Raw genomic sequence first — 14,968 nt, 5'->3', positions numbered from 1 at the left:
TTTCTCAGGCCTCAATTTATCTTTTCACCCTTGTGGTGGGATTATATCCACTGAGTGACTTCCTCAAATTGAAATGATTAGCGACGCTTAATTTCACCACTCCTCTGCTCTATCACTGACTTCTCTCCAATAGCTTCAAAGCCTCAGGGCCTGTATTTGTTTTTAGGAAAGCAGATGTTACTGTCTCCTTCTATCCACCCTGCCAAGCCCTCTTCTTCTTCTTTTCTTCCTCTTCACCTTCTCTCCCCTCATCGTGTTAAATCGCTGTCAGCAGTCTGTTTACATTTTGTGGTAGAGTTACAGCCCACTGTAGATTTCTTTTTCCTCTCTCTCTGCTCATTGGATATATGGTATACATGGAGGTTTGGCTTCATTTATGCTTTCATGGAAAAGTGCCTCAAGACGTTTGGAGTAGGCCTAAACATGTGTGTATGTGTTTTTGCAGCTAGGATGACATTATTTTTGAAGGTTTGTTCTCTTGTCTGTTGCCGAGTTTCGGCGATAGGGAGTGGCTGATTTATTCTTTGGTCGTTCTTGTCATTGGCCCTATTCCAGTCAGCGTTCTTGCCTATGGGGAATAAATCTGCAGACGTGTTAGTTTGCTCGGTATGAGAAAATGAGACTGGAAGTAGATGTCATAATTAAAACCAGAGAGATGCACATTGTGACTATGCTCATGTAGTTTATCTTGTCATCGCAGATTGGATTTCAGCAGAGTCAACATGGCTTTCAGTTGATGAGGTAATGGAGGCAATAGGGTTGCAATGCGGGTCTTTCATATAGCGCTCGAGAGGCGTTGTGTACTACTTAGTGACTGACCGTGCAGTATCAGTTCCAAGCTGAAGTATCAGCTAGCACCAACTGCAAATGCAACACTTTCACTCTAAAGTGTATTTTTAGACCATTAATCTGGAAAAGTGAGTGTGAGTTAAGCATTATCTGGGAGTTCCTTTGTCTTGAACTCAGGGTTCTTGAAATTGCTTATATTGTGTGAGTATTCTGCATTAGAATGTCTAAAAATGGCTTTACTTATGTCATATATTTTGTTCAGTTGTGTTCTAACATTACTCAAATGTTTCTGAATATTTTCACACAGAGAGAAATCTGTAATTTTAATCAAGCTAACGGTCTGTTTAATTTGGTCGCCATGCTGTCATGCCCCTCAACCAAAGAGTATACACGTCGGCCCCCAGAGTAAAAGACTTCTGTGGATAATTCGGCTTAAGGTAAAAACCTCCTGAACGATAAAGTTATTCTAACCGGAATAAGCCAGTTGTTTAAAAATGAAGACAACAACTCCCATGATCCCACGCTACTTCTTAACGTCATCAAACTCCATCTTTTAGTTATTGTTTTGATTCAGAGACACCTAGCGGCAGAAATTACATATTGTGCGTTTAACGGAATATTCTGACATTTGGGGAAACTTTTTTTAGTCTTGCCAAGAGTCACATGAGTAGATTGATATCAGTTTTGTGTCTCCATGGTAACTATAAAGCCACAGGAGCTGCTTAGCTAAGTCCAAATACCAGAAATGGGGAAAACAGCTAGTCTGGCTACCATGCTACCATAATTAACATACATTATATCTTGACAAAAAGTGTAAAAATGACAACATGTGGTTTTATGGGTTACACCATGCAGTTTCTTGGCCGATTATAGTGATACAGTGATAGCCTAATATCATTTTTAGGTGGCAGTTTTTTGGGTAGGCAGTTGCAGGTTGTCAGTTAAAGCCTTTGTTTTTATGGTAATTTGAGTAACTGTCGTCAGGCTGCTTGTTGAGGTAACCGTTTCTTTGCTCCATGAGTCAAACCGCTGGCCTCCAGTACAGGAAAGACTCTGTCCTGAATGAGGTTATTGGTTTGACTGCGTAACCTGCGAGGCATTCTGCTTATCGTTTGTCTGTAAACAGCAACTCTTTAGGGTGGAAAATGCTGCTGGGTGTACGTATTCCCTTCCTCCCTGGACAGTGCTGGGAGCTCAACACAGCAAAGCCCTATAAATCTCAGGCACGAGCCACTGCAGATCTGCGCTCTCCTCCCATGGCGTAAGCCTCTGCACTGCGCAAAGCTGATGGAAAAAGAGACGGCTCCTCGGCACCTTTCAGGACAAAATATCAGAGCATTAAAGTGGCATGAACAGAATATGGCACAGTCTGCTTTCATTGGAGGTCTTAGGTGGAATGCCTCGCCATACTCTTTCTAACACGTACATGCTGACTGAATGGAGCATCCATATTGTTCGGTATATCAATCACCATGACAAACTGTGTCTTAATGGAACCTCTTATGCCAGAAAGCCTTTCTTTTACAATTTGATACAAGTGATGCATCATTATTTTAGGCTCTTATGCCAATGATCAAATCAGAATCAGACTAAATTATGGCTGTTAAAAGTGTTCAGGATTGTAATAGACAGGTGCCGTCATGGTAACCTTCTTATAGGGTTGAAAAAGTGTGAATTTTCTTCAACTTTAAATTGAATTCTATTGGTAACACTCTGAGCTCTACTGAAGACATGAAGTGCACCTGGAATTTGGTTTATCCACTTGTGAATTTTATAATAGAGGTTAACTTTGGGGTTTTTACAGCATTTGCAGTGAGCCATGGAGTGTAGCACAAATGGAAATGGCTGTGTGTCTGGGTTTCAAGGCCTCTTGCAGTTTTGTAACTTTCTAACAGGGTCCATTAAAGTACCTGTCTCTACAGGCTTTATATCCCCCTCTGCTGCTCCTGTTCCTCATCCTCTCATGAGCATTTTAAAACCTTGTTTGTATGGCAGTCATTCTTGCCTCTTCTCTCCTTCTCTCCCTACCTTTTCTCACTTCCCCCCCTCTCTTTCCATCTGACTCACTCCTCTCTCTCTCTCTCTCCCCCCCTTCTTTCTTTTCTCTCTCTTTCTCTCTGTCTCTCTCCTGCCCTGGGTCATGGAACACGTTGTTCCCTCCTTCAGACTGTATGAGCTGCTGGCTAGCTCTGCCTTTTCATGCCGCTTTTTTGTGTGTGTTTGTGTGTGTGTGTGTGTGTGCGCAAGACTGCAGTTGTTTTTTCACTGAAGGGGATGTCAGCGCTTAACCACATGATTTCCCCCAATGACAAACCCTCTTTATGTAACCCGGCAACACAGGCAAGACAGGGGTCTTATGTCGGGTGATGACGAGGCTCGTGGGGAAAGATGACGGTGCAGAAATATCCTCTTCTTAGGTCCCGTCTAATTGATTATTTCTTGAGGCCAGTACAGAGAGGAGTCGGCTCTGTGTCGACCAATTACAGAAAGGCAGAGATTAGCTGGTCACTTAAAGCAGCTGATTACAATTAGTTTTGCATTGTGAATGTGTTGTTGTGCCCGCGATGTTGCAGCTTGTTATTAGAGAAAACATTATAGCCCCACTGAGGTTATTACCCTGTTCTATGAATCTTCATAACTACAACCGCTAAATAAAAACTTTTAATTAGTAAGAGCCTCTGTGGTTACTCTGAATAATACTGGATGCATTGTGTCTGCTAATGTGTTAGCATGGAGCAATATTGATCCAGAAGAGACACATGGATAATTATGGTGTTTGTGTTTGTGTAGTGATTGTATCAATCCTCATAAAGACCCCGCTGCTCCTTTCTTCTGTTACACAATTGTTATCATTATAAAATGATGCTTGTCTGTTGATGGTTTATTTCTTTTCAATGGGCTTCTTATGAGGTACTTGACAGCACATTGATTAAGATTATTATGGAGAGCACTATTTTATTGATTACCATTAAGACTTTAAGGATGCCTGTTGTTACCAAATTTCTATTACAGCAACTGCTAATGGTTCTTTAGGGCTGCAGCTAACAATATTTTTATTATCAGTTATCCATCTGACCACCATTCCAGAACTCAAAGATATTAATTCTATTTTTATATGCAACAAGAAAAGCATTACATCTTCAAATGTTGCTTGAAAGATAACTGTAATTATTAGAAAAATAGTTTATATTCCGACAATCAACTACGCTTTGTGTTTTATGGATACAGTAAAAATGGTGTTTTTGGTTAACATTTGTCCACTTGCCTGTGTTTTATAAGTCTTGTATTATTTCTACCTGGTTTTTCCTTTGCTTCAGAGTAATCAGATTGGAATGCTGAAGCTTCATAAACCGCGTGGTCATCTACATAAATGTCAGCTTACTCACAGACTAATGTCAGATAGATGCAACTGTCATCACCGCTCTGGGCACGATGCTGTCACTGTCAGACGCATCAGGACACACGTCACACATATATAGTCTCACACACACACACACACACACACACACACAGACAAAAGCCATCTCTCAGGGCAGCAGCTGTGTGAGTGCTCGTGAGGACACACACACATACACACACGCCTGCTGACACACCTGCTTTTCCACTTCACCTTTTGATACTCACTGCTCACTTTTCTCTCCCCTTCATCCCTCCCCCTGCCCTGACACACACTCAGACGTATCCACATATTACAGTTGACTGGGTCTGCCGAGTCAGACTTTTTTTTTTTTTTCTCCTTTCCCCTCATCTGCAGCAACTCCGCTCAGGAATGCTAAAAGTGAAACATGACAGTTGCACATTCCTCTTTGCTGTTTTCACTCATGCATTTTTCTGCGTAAGTGCACGTGGCTAATTTTGTGTGTGTGTGTGTGTGAGAGAGAGAAAGTGAGGGTGATCCTGAGTGTCTAAAATCAGGCCTCTCAAGAGACACTGTGGCTTTTGTAGTAGTCTCAAGAGACTCTACAAAAGAAGGGATTGGAAGTTGCAGACAGAGTGTACTCCAGTAGAAACCATCCTAAGGGTGTGTGTGTGTGTGTGTGTGTGTGTGTGTGTGTGTGTGTGTGTGTGTGTGTGTGTGTGTGTGTGTGTGTGTGTGTGTGTGTGTGTGTGTGTGTGTGTGTGTGTGTGTGTGTGTGTGTGTGTGTGCCATCTCGCTTGCTACACTCAGACGGTAGCTCATATTTCCCTGACTCATGGGGGCTACAGGTGGTGCTGGGCTTCTGCTAACATAATCAGAGTGATACACCAATAATTCATCGTCCCTTCAGAGATAACTACGTGCACCAGTATCTGCTGCTTTTTGGATTTACAATGTCTCGTATCATGTATTTATTATTTGGCTGTCAAGAAGTGAGTTCTGTGTTCTTTCTCGGTAAGCTGCCTTCGTTTTACTTGGCCTATAAATCAGAGCCCCGCTCCTCACTGGCCCCTGTAGCATTGTGTGATGGATGTAGCCTATTGAGTTAGCTTTCTGTCCCTCCCGAAATGGCTTAATAGCTCTGACCTTGGATAAGGTCTGTGCTCTCAGTGCTCAATAATTCAGTAGTACAGAGTGACTGTCTGAATTGCGCTTTTCTTTCTGCCTCGCGAAGACATTATCAAACTACTCCAACTGACTCAACTTTCAAGGAAGATCCGCAGTGTGTGTTTTGGGCTTGATCCATTTTGCATGGTTCCTTTAGGAGTAGGAGTCATTTAATCAAAGGCGGCGCAAGGCAGCGAGGTGCTGGGTCTTATGGAAGGAGGGAGGACAAAAGAACAGGCCACAAGGTTATATGCCTGTGTGGAGACAAACTCATCTGATCCCGTGAATAATTACATGGAAAAAAGTATGGGGCATAGTCATGGGATTGTGACTTGTACAATGTAGACACTGTCGAAAATACTCTAATATCTATGAATCCTTGCCTACAGGACAGACCTTAAAGCGTCATGATCACGAGGTTGTGACTATTAACTGCAACAGATGTAGTGTCTGTTAGAGATTGTTTGCTAAAATCCCCTTTCACCTCCCTCCAGGCTACGCCTTCCTGCTGTTCCAGGAAGAGACCTCTGTTCAAGCCCTGATCGACGCCTGCATCGAAGAGGACGGAAAGCTCTACCTGTGTGTGTCCAGTCCCACCATCAAAGACAAACCGGTAAGTGGACAGGCATTTATGAAGCAAACAAGAATGTAGATGTATGTCGTCATAATCATTTCAATTGTACACAGTAAATATACTTTAAGCGGGCAAGGTGAAATACAGCAAATGATTGTTTTTTTCGACTTTTGTACGCAGGTCCAGATCCGTCCCTGGAATCTGAGTGATAGTGACTTTGTCATGGATGGCTCCCAGCCTCTAGACCCCCGCAAGACCATCTTCGTAGGGGGGGTGCCTCGGCCCCTGCGTGCAGGTAAGTCGACTAATATAAATAGAATCTTTTTTTTCTTGCGAGGCCCCCAAAAGCCTCTAAATGGGCTTCATAATGTTGACTGGCATGGAGTGCAGAGGCCGGAGGGCTATAATGAAAGTTCTCCCTGTGAGAGAGAGCAATCCTCTACTTGGGTTTCCAGGAAGCTGGCCAAGTGGTCGTCATGTTAAGTATTCATGGTGTAATGGAAGGCTCAAGTCTTTCTGTTCTTGGGATAAACATCACTGGCTTGTCTGCAATGTGACCCCTACTAATTATACCAGCAGTTTGAGACTGCTGCCCTGATGAATAGTGGAGTAGGACAGATTTTTACATTAGTTAATAACAGCATCAATCACAAACGTCCAAGTTCAACCTTTTCTCTTGGGTTTTTTAAGAGAGGCTGAAGGCTCCTAAATCCAGAACAAAAGGTCATTAACTGGCATAAACTCTCAAGAGGACTGGCTGTTAACACTAATCATCTCTTTCGCCCGTCTCTCTTTGCAGTGGAGCTGGCTATGATCATGGATCGGCTGTATGGAGGTGTTTGCTACGCTGGCATCGACACCGACCCAGAGCTCAAATACCCAAAGGGAGCCGGTCGTGTGGCCTTCTCCAATCAGCAGAGCTACATTGCTGCCATCAGCGCTCGCTTCGTTCAGCTGCAGCACAATGACATCGACAAAAGGGTGAGCGAGTTCATGCGTTTCATTCACAATATCCGTCCTTTGAGAGAAAGCAGCGTCTCGACCACAGCTGAGGTTTTTGCAGTCATTCCTATGGCATGCTGCAGAGCTGAACTCTGCTTGAGCCCTCTCCCATGTATGAGAGCTTTCATTATAGAGGGGTTTTCAGCCAACTGCTCAGCACAGCCTACAATAACCGAAGGCCTGCCCTGACTGTGTAATCACCGTAGCCTTTTGCTGCCGGAGTCCCGACAGATGTTTCAAGTTGCAGACACATAGGGTTGGTTTAATTATAGTAGTTCCCTGTACATGTATATCCACTCGGGCTGTGCTGCAGCCTGGTTATTTTAGGCACGTCGGCCAATTGCAGTGGGACAGGCTGCGACCGAGAGAGACTGGTTGTCAGCCAGGAAGCCAAGCCTCTGTAGGGCGGGGCTGTCCACCCCACCTCAGCTATCACAATCTATCTTCAGTGAGGGTTTAGGATGTCCTTATTGTGACTGGAACTCAGTTGAATACAAATAATGTTTGAGAGAAATGATAGGAAATAACACTTAGTAGAGCCGCAAAGAACATAGACTTATTAAAAAATTTGATGTAATAAAAAAACAGCCTTTTGAACTAGTAAATTAACATCTAGGAATATTTATATTAATGTAAATATCTATCTGCAACAGAAATGATTCAGGGTGACGGAATAAACACTTCTGTATCCATTGCAGAGAGTAAGGGCACATCCTTAAGAATGAAAAGTTAACTTTAGTTTAAAGTTGAGGTGTCTGTTGTTGCCACTTTCCTTTCTAATTTTCTCTTTTCTCGCCTTCAGCGGCCACAATTCCATTAACTGTAAATGGTTCTTGATGATAGGACACAGAAGCTCATTACCCTTGGTCAGCTCCATGTCCGCTCAGTTGGTATTGGTATTTAATAGCGTGCCGGCGTTCCTCTCATTTGTTGTGCTGAAGGTTGTTGCTCACAGCGGTGGATATTGCATTGTAGCCGCTGTAGCTGAGAAGGACCGCCTCATACTGTTTAGGGATTTGATAACCTTCCATTTTGTGGCCACGCTATAACAAGGGTAGCATCCACCCATCCTACTCGTGCACTGAGGCGTCTCCATGGCGACTGAGCACTCATTTCTTGTCTCCTGGCTAGTGGTCAAACTCATTTCACTGGTGGACGGGAGGATACCTGCTTCAATCTAGCGTTGTTTTATTTGAGATTGGCTTGCGTTTGTTGGTAATGGCTTGAAGAATAGAACACACCTGGACCGACACAGCTGGATATAAACACATTTACACACCATAGAAGTTGGTTTTGCAGATTGGACATAGATGGATCAGAAGATGATATCAGTGTGGTGATATTTGTTTTTAAAGTGGGAGCATGAAATTAAAATGGATGATATCTAATCTAACCAAACACCTCCCGATCTACTTTTTCCCAGGTGGAGGTGAAGCCGTACGTCCTGGATGACCAGATGTGTGATGAGTGCCAGGGGGCACGCTGCGGGGGGAAGTTCGCCCCCTTCTTCTGTGCCAACGTCACCTGCCTGCAGTACTACTGCGAGTACTGCTGGGCCAGCATCCACTCGCGAGCTGGCCGAGAGTTTCACAAGCCACTGGTGAAGGAGGGGGGCGACCGCCCTCGACACGTGTCCTTCCGCTGGAGCTGAGGGGGGGCTCACGAGTCAGCCCTGCCCCGGTGAAACCCACGCCTGACCCCCACCAACCCCCTCCCCTAAAAAAAAAAAAAATCCTGCACCCCCCTGCTACACCTACAGTCCGGGACAGTGCTGCAACACCCCCCAGCCCCCCCCCTCTCCTCCCTCCTCCGGCCCCACGTACTCCACCCTGCTCCCCACAAACACCTCATGAAAAAAGCAAAAAGGATATCATCAGACACAGTACACGGGACTTTCTTCATACCACACGGCTCTGAACTCATTGTCTAGTGTTCCCCTCTGATGAAGCATTGCGGGGAAATGAAATGCGGAAAGTCTATCAGCTTAGAATTTGCACTTTGGCACAAAATCTCACTAAACACACACTCTCTCACACACACAGGATGGTATGCTAGACACCTGGATACTTTCAGTTCCCCGTTCTGTTGACTGGGTGGTGTGGTACGTCCTGTCAGGACCCTCCCCCCCTTACTGAGGCAGAGGTGGGACCATACAAATATTTTAAAAAAGTATATATTTTTTGTTTTGTACCTATCTATACATATATAGATAATTTAAATTTAATGTAAAAGGAGCATGCACTTATTTTCAAAAGCTGTAGTTATATTGCCCCTAGTAAAAAAATAATAATAATAATAATTACCAAAGGCAAATGAAATTAATGCATACAGAAAAGCAAATTAGGTGGCATAAGATGTAGCAAGATTTAACAACTATCAAGTAGTGTGGGCCTGTAACGCCCAGAGTAAAAATAACACGGCTATATTTGCTCTCAATTCTGACTCTGAAAATATTAATACCTCATATGCGCAATCAGATTAGTTTGCTTTTCGATATCTAGGTCTTTATTTTTATAATAACATTATTTTTTAGTGTTATGTAAATGTAATGCTGCAATAGCTTTGCTGCTAAATCCATGGTATAAACGGATACCATAAGTACTTTATTCAGGCTAGGGTGTAAAATAATAAACAACTGAAGCACCTGGTGTTTTAGGATGACGAGCTATCATAGGGGGGAGGGGGGCGCCCCTAGACAAACGATGGCTACCTTTTGTGGGGGGTTCGGGGTGGGTGGCCCCTTAACTGCATGTTTATTTCAATCAGGTTGCTGCATGCAATAGACTTTTTCAGTATCATGTCTACTATTCGATTCTGCCCATGTTTGCACAACACACTATAGACGTACGTTCGACTCGCACAAAACTGGACAGACACAGGGAAGACTGGTCAAAGGAATCATGGCGGCGGGTCGCTGACAGAGCAGTCGGTTCCTGCAGAAACGGGCAGAGAACACATCGAGACGATGAGGGGGGAAAAAAATAAAAACAACCTTAATAATCACAAATCAAATTAAATGTAGGATTACCATTTAAAGCTGTCTATAATAGGTGAAGTACTTTTTTGCAGTGATTGTTGATATAATTGTGCAATTTTTTATACCGTATGTAGTTAGGTCTGAGTATGCCTAGAACTGTGATTCGCTTTAACTGTCGTTAATGTCCGACATAGAAGTCCTGTGAAACTTCATAACTAGTGTATGCACACGTATATATGTTCTCTTGTACACACACTTGCACCAGTATACACAGAAGCCTCTCGACACACATGAACACACACATACAGACACACACACAGACATACAGATACACAAACACACACACACACACACGGACGGCTGTCTTTCTTACGCACACTTAACAGGCCTACAAACACTGAGTCTGATCGGAAGAGAAGACGCAATAATGTGAGCTTAAACTGAGAACTGAGGGTTTTTTTTAGTTGTTTTTTTTTTTAAAGAGAATTTGTTCCACCGTTGTTGACAAAAGCGCACGTTTACGTCCCAGAACGCAACCAAAGAGCTCACGTGTTCGACTTTTGACACACCACCTATATAACACACAGAGCAAACAGCCACCCGCGGAGGAGGCTGCGCTGCTCCTGCGGCCTCCTTGCAGAGGAGCTGGTGGTGCAGCGGTGCAGTCGATTTTTAGATGAGGAAAAAAGAGGGTAGTTGCGAAGAGGAATGTGGGAGGGGGGGAGGGAGTAATAAATTGACACATTGAAGCTACTGGAGACTTGAGGTTGATAAACTGAGCTCTGCACGTGCTCTCTACATGGCTGGCGTGGGTGGATGGGTGGGTGAGGGTGGGGGGGTGGGTTGGGGGGAACAATATTGCCAGAACATGCAAATGTGCAAGCTGTGGGGGGCGGGGTGGGGAGGGAGGGTTACCATATTTATCCAGATTTTTTTTTTCCTGCAAAGCTTGAAGTAATGGACCTGCTAAAAAAAGGTGGACTTTTTTTTTTTTTTTTTAATCAAAAAAGGTTATGGTGCGCAATTCAAACAGGCTCGGGTGGGTGGGGAAGGGGAGACAGAGAGGGGGGCTCTAGAAACTGTACGTACCGGCTGCTGAAGACAGGGCGGCTCTGGTTTTGGGGGTAAGGGTGTGGGGAGGTCGGGCGTGGGGGGCCAAGTTACACTGGTTTTAGCAGTTTTGTGGACAATCCGGACGGGAATCCTACATCACTGCAAGTTAATGTGTGTCGTCGTCGTCCCCCCCCCCCCTTTTTCTTTTTGTTCGGCCGCGAGTTGTGATTGTCCCGTGCTGGCACCCCGCAGTCCCTCTCCTCTTTCTCGTGTTAGTCGCAAACTGTTTTTTTTTTTTGCTTTAGGATAGATGTTTTTTTTTTTTTTTTCTTGTCCATGAAAAAAATGAATTGAAACTAAGCAGAAGATACTTTTTTACTGACTTAAAAAAAACAACACGAGGCTAACCATGAGTAATAATAAGTATCCCTATGAAAGTGAATTCTGGGTGTTTTTGTGACATTTCTTTCCCCACCCAGACAGGTTTTCTATGTTTGTTCCTTCTCTATGATAGATATTTGTTATGCACTACTCTTTGTATCTGAACAGTTTTCGACAGTCAGCAGTTCTTTTTGTTAAAAGAAAAAAAAAGACGACAAAGCGTGCTTTCTGACTGACAAGATCTTTTGCAATACCTCAATTTTGAAATATATTAGGAGAGAAACTGATATTTTCTAAGTAAGTTTATTCAGATGAAAAAATATATATTAATTTAATTCTTCAAGAGAAATGATTTAACAGATGGTTGATTTTTTTATTTTTTATCATGCTTATTTGCTTTTATTTTAAGAATTTATTTTTTTGAAAAAAGACAACAACTGAAGGAGCTAGAGCTTTATAACTAATATAATGATGTAGTTAGTGTGAGAGTACAGTCTACTTTATTACAGTGGAGGTTAGAGTCAGAGTGTCCCACTGGTGAAATTGGTTGAAACATCACCGAGAAGAGCTCTTTAGGAAAAAACAAAATATCAGGTGCTCAGAGAGAAAACTGAACATATTTCCCACGTTTTGTATATTTATAATCAATCATTTACTATGCTGACCAGAGTTGTGAAAGAGATCTTCTGTTCATTATTTTTTTAAGAGAAGTTTTTTATGTTTCCTAAAAGTATGTGCTCCCTTTTGTTTTTGTAAAAAAGCAACGTGACCCTGATTTGTTAGCCTGACTTCGCCCGGAGAAAAACTGAAAGAGACTTGTGAGAGTCACTGAACAGCTGGAGGTAGAGAGAAAAGAATGTTATTTTTAACACAAAACAGACACAAGTGTTTTCACCTGTAACTTGATCGAAAGCCCCCAAGGTGCATCAATTGACTGGTGGCCTTCTATTCACGCAAGACTTGAATTAGTCCCATTTTTTAAGGCTAAGAACCTTGATTATTTGTTGTAATGTGCAATACTGTTTGTACTGTTTGTAGAAAAGAAGAAAACAAAAAAAAGAGGCATAAATCTTTATTGCAGAATTATTTTCATTGCAAGCATTGTGATTCACTAAAATCATTTTCTACTGTGTATTTACCTACTCTACCTGCTAGTACCTTCCAGTAGTAATGTAGCCTTTGTACTGAGAAATTTTCATTATTTTTAGAAAGTTTTGCTAAAAAAGAAAAGAATTTAAACATATTTACATATTTTCATTTTTATTTCGTATTTTTTCTTTACAAACTTATTTCTCAACCATTAATAGTTATTTCTGGGGGAGACTTTCATATCTGGTCAATGTCATTAATATTATTTTGTATTTTTACTTGGAATAAATTAATTTTATGATGCTAATTCTTTAAAAGTTTATTTTTTCGTTTGTTCACTTTTTTTTCATTGTTTTGAAGCTGAAAAAAAAAACAACAACTTTGTAATATTGTTACTAAAGTGTCTCGATTCTTGAAAATGCTAAGCTTTATGTGTTAACTCGCTGATGTTGCTTTACATTAGTGTGAAAATGATCTACGGAGAAAAAAAAAACTCACAAACAACGAGATTGGTGGTTGGTGATGTTTAAGTGATTCGCAGTGTAAACAAATGAATGGGCAATACAATAAAATGGCGGAATGGAGCATACACGTAGTACGTTGTGATGTAATTGTGGAAGATGGACAACACCACTGACCATTTACATTGCTTCTGCTACTCCAATACTACTACTACTACTACTATTACTATTACCACTGATTACAATAACTCATCCTCACTTTGTGCAGTGGAGAGCAACACTTCCTCACATGTGAAATATTCAACAGCTCCTCCTAAAGGATCATATATGTCACATGGCCGCCTCTTTCTAGGTGGCTCGACCTCTTCAGAGTGTGCACCAGTGTGATTGTATTTAAGTATGAATGTAAATGTTGAGATGCACTGTATAGAGTTTGGGTACAACATGTATGAATTGTAGTATCTTAATTATCCAGAGGAGGCAATGGGCTAAACTGTTTGTTTTTTTTCTTCCCCTGGGTTTAGCGTGTTTCTGTATATTTTCCCCCCAACGTTTTACATTTCCCCTACTTATCTTCTGCCATAAAAGAATAGATAAAAATTTGGTAAATATGCTTATTTGTTTCTTACCAAGACACAGATGAGAAGATTGACACAATTCTAATGTTTGTACTCTTAATATGAAGTTACAATCTGGAGTTTAGCTTAACTTTGTATTAGCACCCGGCCAAAGAATAGCCTAGCAACCCTCCCCCCCTTGAAACGTTTAACTATAGCTTGTTGCTTTATGCTTCAGGTTTTACAGGTTAAGCAAAACATATAAAACACGTTAGTTAGCTTACAAGGTGCTTGTAGTTGGCTTTTCTTAACTTTGTAAACAGCCATGCTAGCTATTTCCCTCTGTTTCCAGTCTTTAAATTAAGCTAATCTAGTTTAGCTCAAATAAATTAAGCTAATCTGCTGCTGGCTGCATAAGAGGGTGTTATCCATCCTCTACCGCTTTTTTGCTGAAAGGACTATTTCTTGGCCAGGAGCAGTGACTTACTGAAGTGTCATCATTACCTTGAGTTTAATTTCATACAAAACCCGAACTTAATGTTTTTACATTTTGTTTTTAATACAAGATTTAACGTGGCAATTGTGAGGTTTAGAGGTGCTGGTAGGCAAAAACTTTCGGACAAGCTAGGTTAGCTGTTTCTACCTGTTTCCAGTCTCTATACAAAGCCATGCTAACCAGCTGTTGGTTTCAACTTCATATAATATATCTCAGTTGTTTTATCCATTAAAAAAAGTGTGAAATAGTGTTTAAGGGTTTATGGCTGTAGCTATATTTTGAACAAATATGCGAGTGGTATTAATATTCTTGTCAAGTTCATAAGAAGAAATAAGCATACTTACCAAAACTAATTTCTAAAGTCAGGCTGAAGCTCCATCTTGAAATGTGTTGGCTGTCCCTTCCTCTGCTGTCTTCATCCAAAAAACTCTGATGCTCATGTGAGAATGTTATTTCTAGCTGGCTTTTTCTACCAGTTTATACAGCCGACGCTCATGTCAAGTCCCATGTTATTCTCTCTCTCCCATGGGTCAGTATTATTCACCACCATACCACCAAGTATTTATTCATCTTCAGGCCTTCTTCAGTTTCTTCACTTAGCAAAACAATTTATACCTGAACTATAAAATACTGTGTATGTGCAAATGAAAAAGATCATGATTTGGATGATGGAAACCATTTTATATATTCCTCTATATAGATATACGTATGTATTTCCTGTAACTAGACTTGGATAGTATACTGTATATTCACTTCTGCTTCATGGGCGTTCTCTGGGTAGGTAAACACTGTAGGTCTCGTCATGTTGTGATCTCAAAATAGATGAAAAAAAAAGATTGGTAATGTGCTTTTTTTCACAAACATCCCACTAATTTTGAAATGTACATTGTTTTCTCTTTTTACTACGGCATCTGTGTTTTTATTTTCAAAAAGTTCTTATTTCCTGACTTAAAAACACTGGTTCTAATCTTGGCAAGGCTTTTCGGATTTTTGGCTTGGACCTATGGTTGTCTAATCTTTTGCAGTTTAACTGTGATTTGAAAACATGGAGCTCAATGCTGCTA

General features: G+C 41.6%; 1 protein-coding gene across 4 annotated transcripts in view; it reads left to right on the top strand.

Annotated features, from left to right (window-relative positions):
- Positions 1-12,979, top strand: part of cpeb3 (cytoplasmic polyadenylation element binding protein 3) — a 40,919-nt gene extending 27,940 nt beyond the window's left edge. For all 4 annotated transcript variants that reach the window (XM_062430672.1, XM_062430673.1, XM_062430671.1 and 1 more), the window contains 4 exons: positions 5,809-5,927; positions 6,069-6,183; positions 6,688-6,869; positions 8,314-12,979. In XM_062430672.1, the coding sequence (XP_062286656.1) occupies positions 5,809-5,927; positions 6,069-6,183; positions 6,688-6,869; positions 8,314-8,541 (644 nt within the window). In that variant the 3' untranslated portion in view covers positions 8,542-12,979. The remainder of the gene's footprint in view (positions 1-5,808; positions 5,928-6,068; positions 6,184-6,687; positions 6,870-8,313) is intronic.
- Positions 12,980-14,968: the final 1,989 nt, after the last annotated feature.

Source organism: Scomber scombrus, chromosome 12, assembly GCF_963691925.1.
Source record: "Scomber scombrus chromosome 12, fScoSco1.1, whole genome shotgun sequence".
Lineage (NCBI taxonomy): Eukaryota > Metazoa > Chordata > Actinopteri > Scombriformes > Scombridae > Scomber > Scomber scombrus.
The sequence above is the reverse complement of the archived record's forward strand: the minus strand, read 5'-3'. Positions and strand labels throughout refer to the sequence as shown.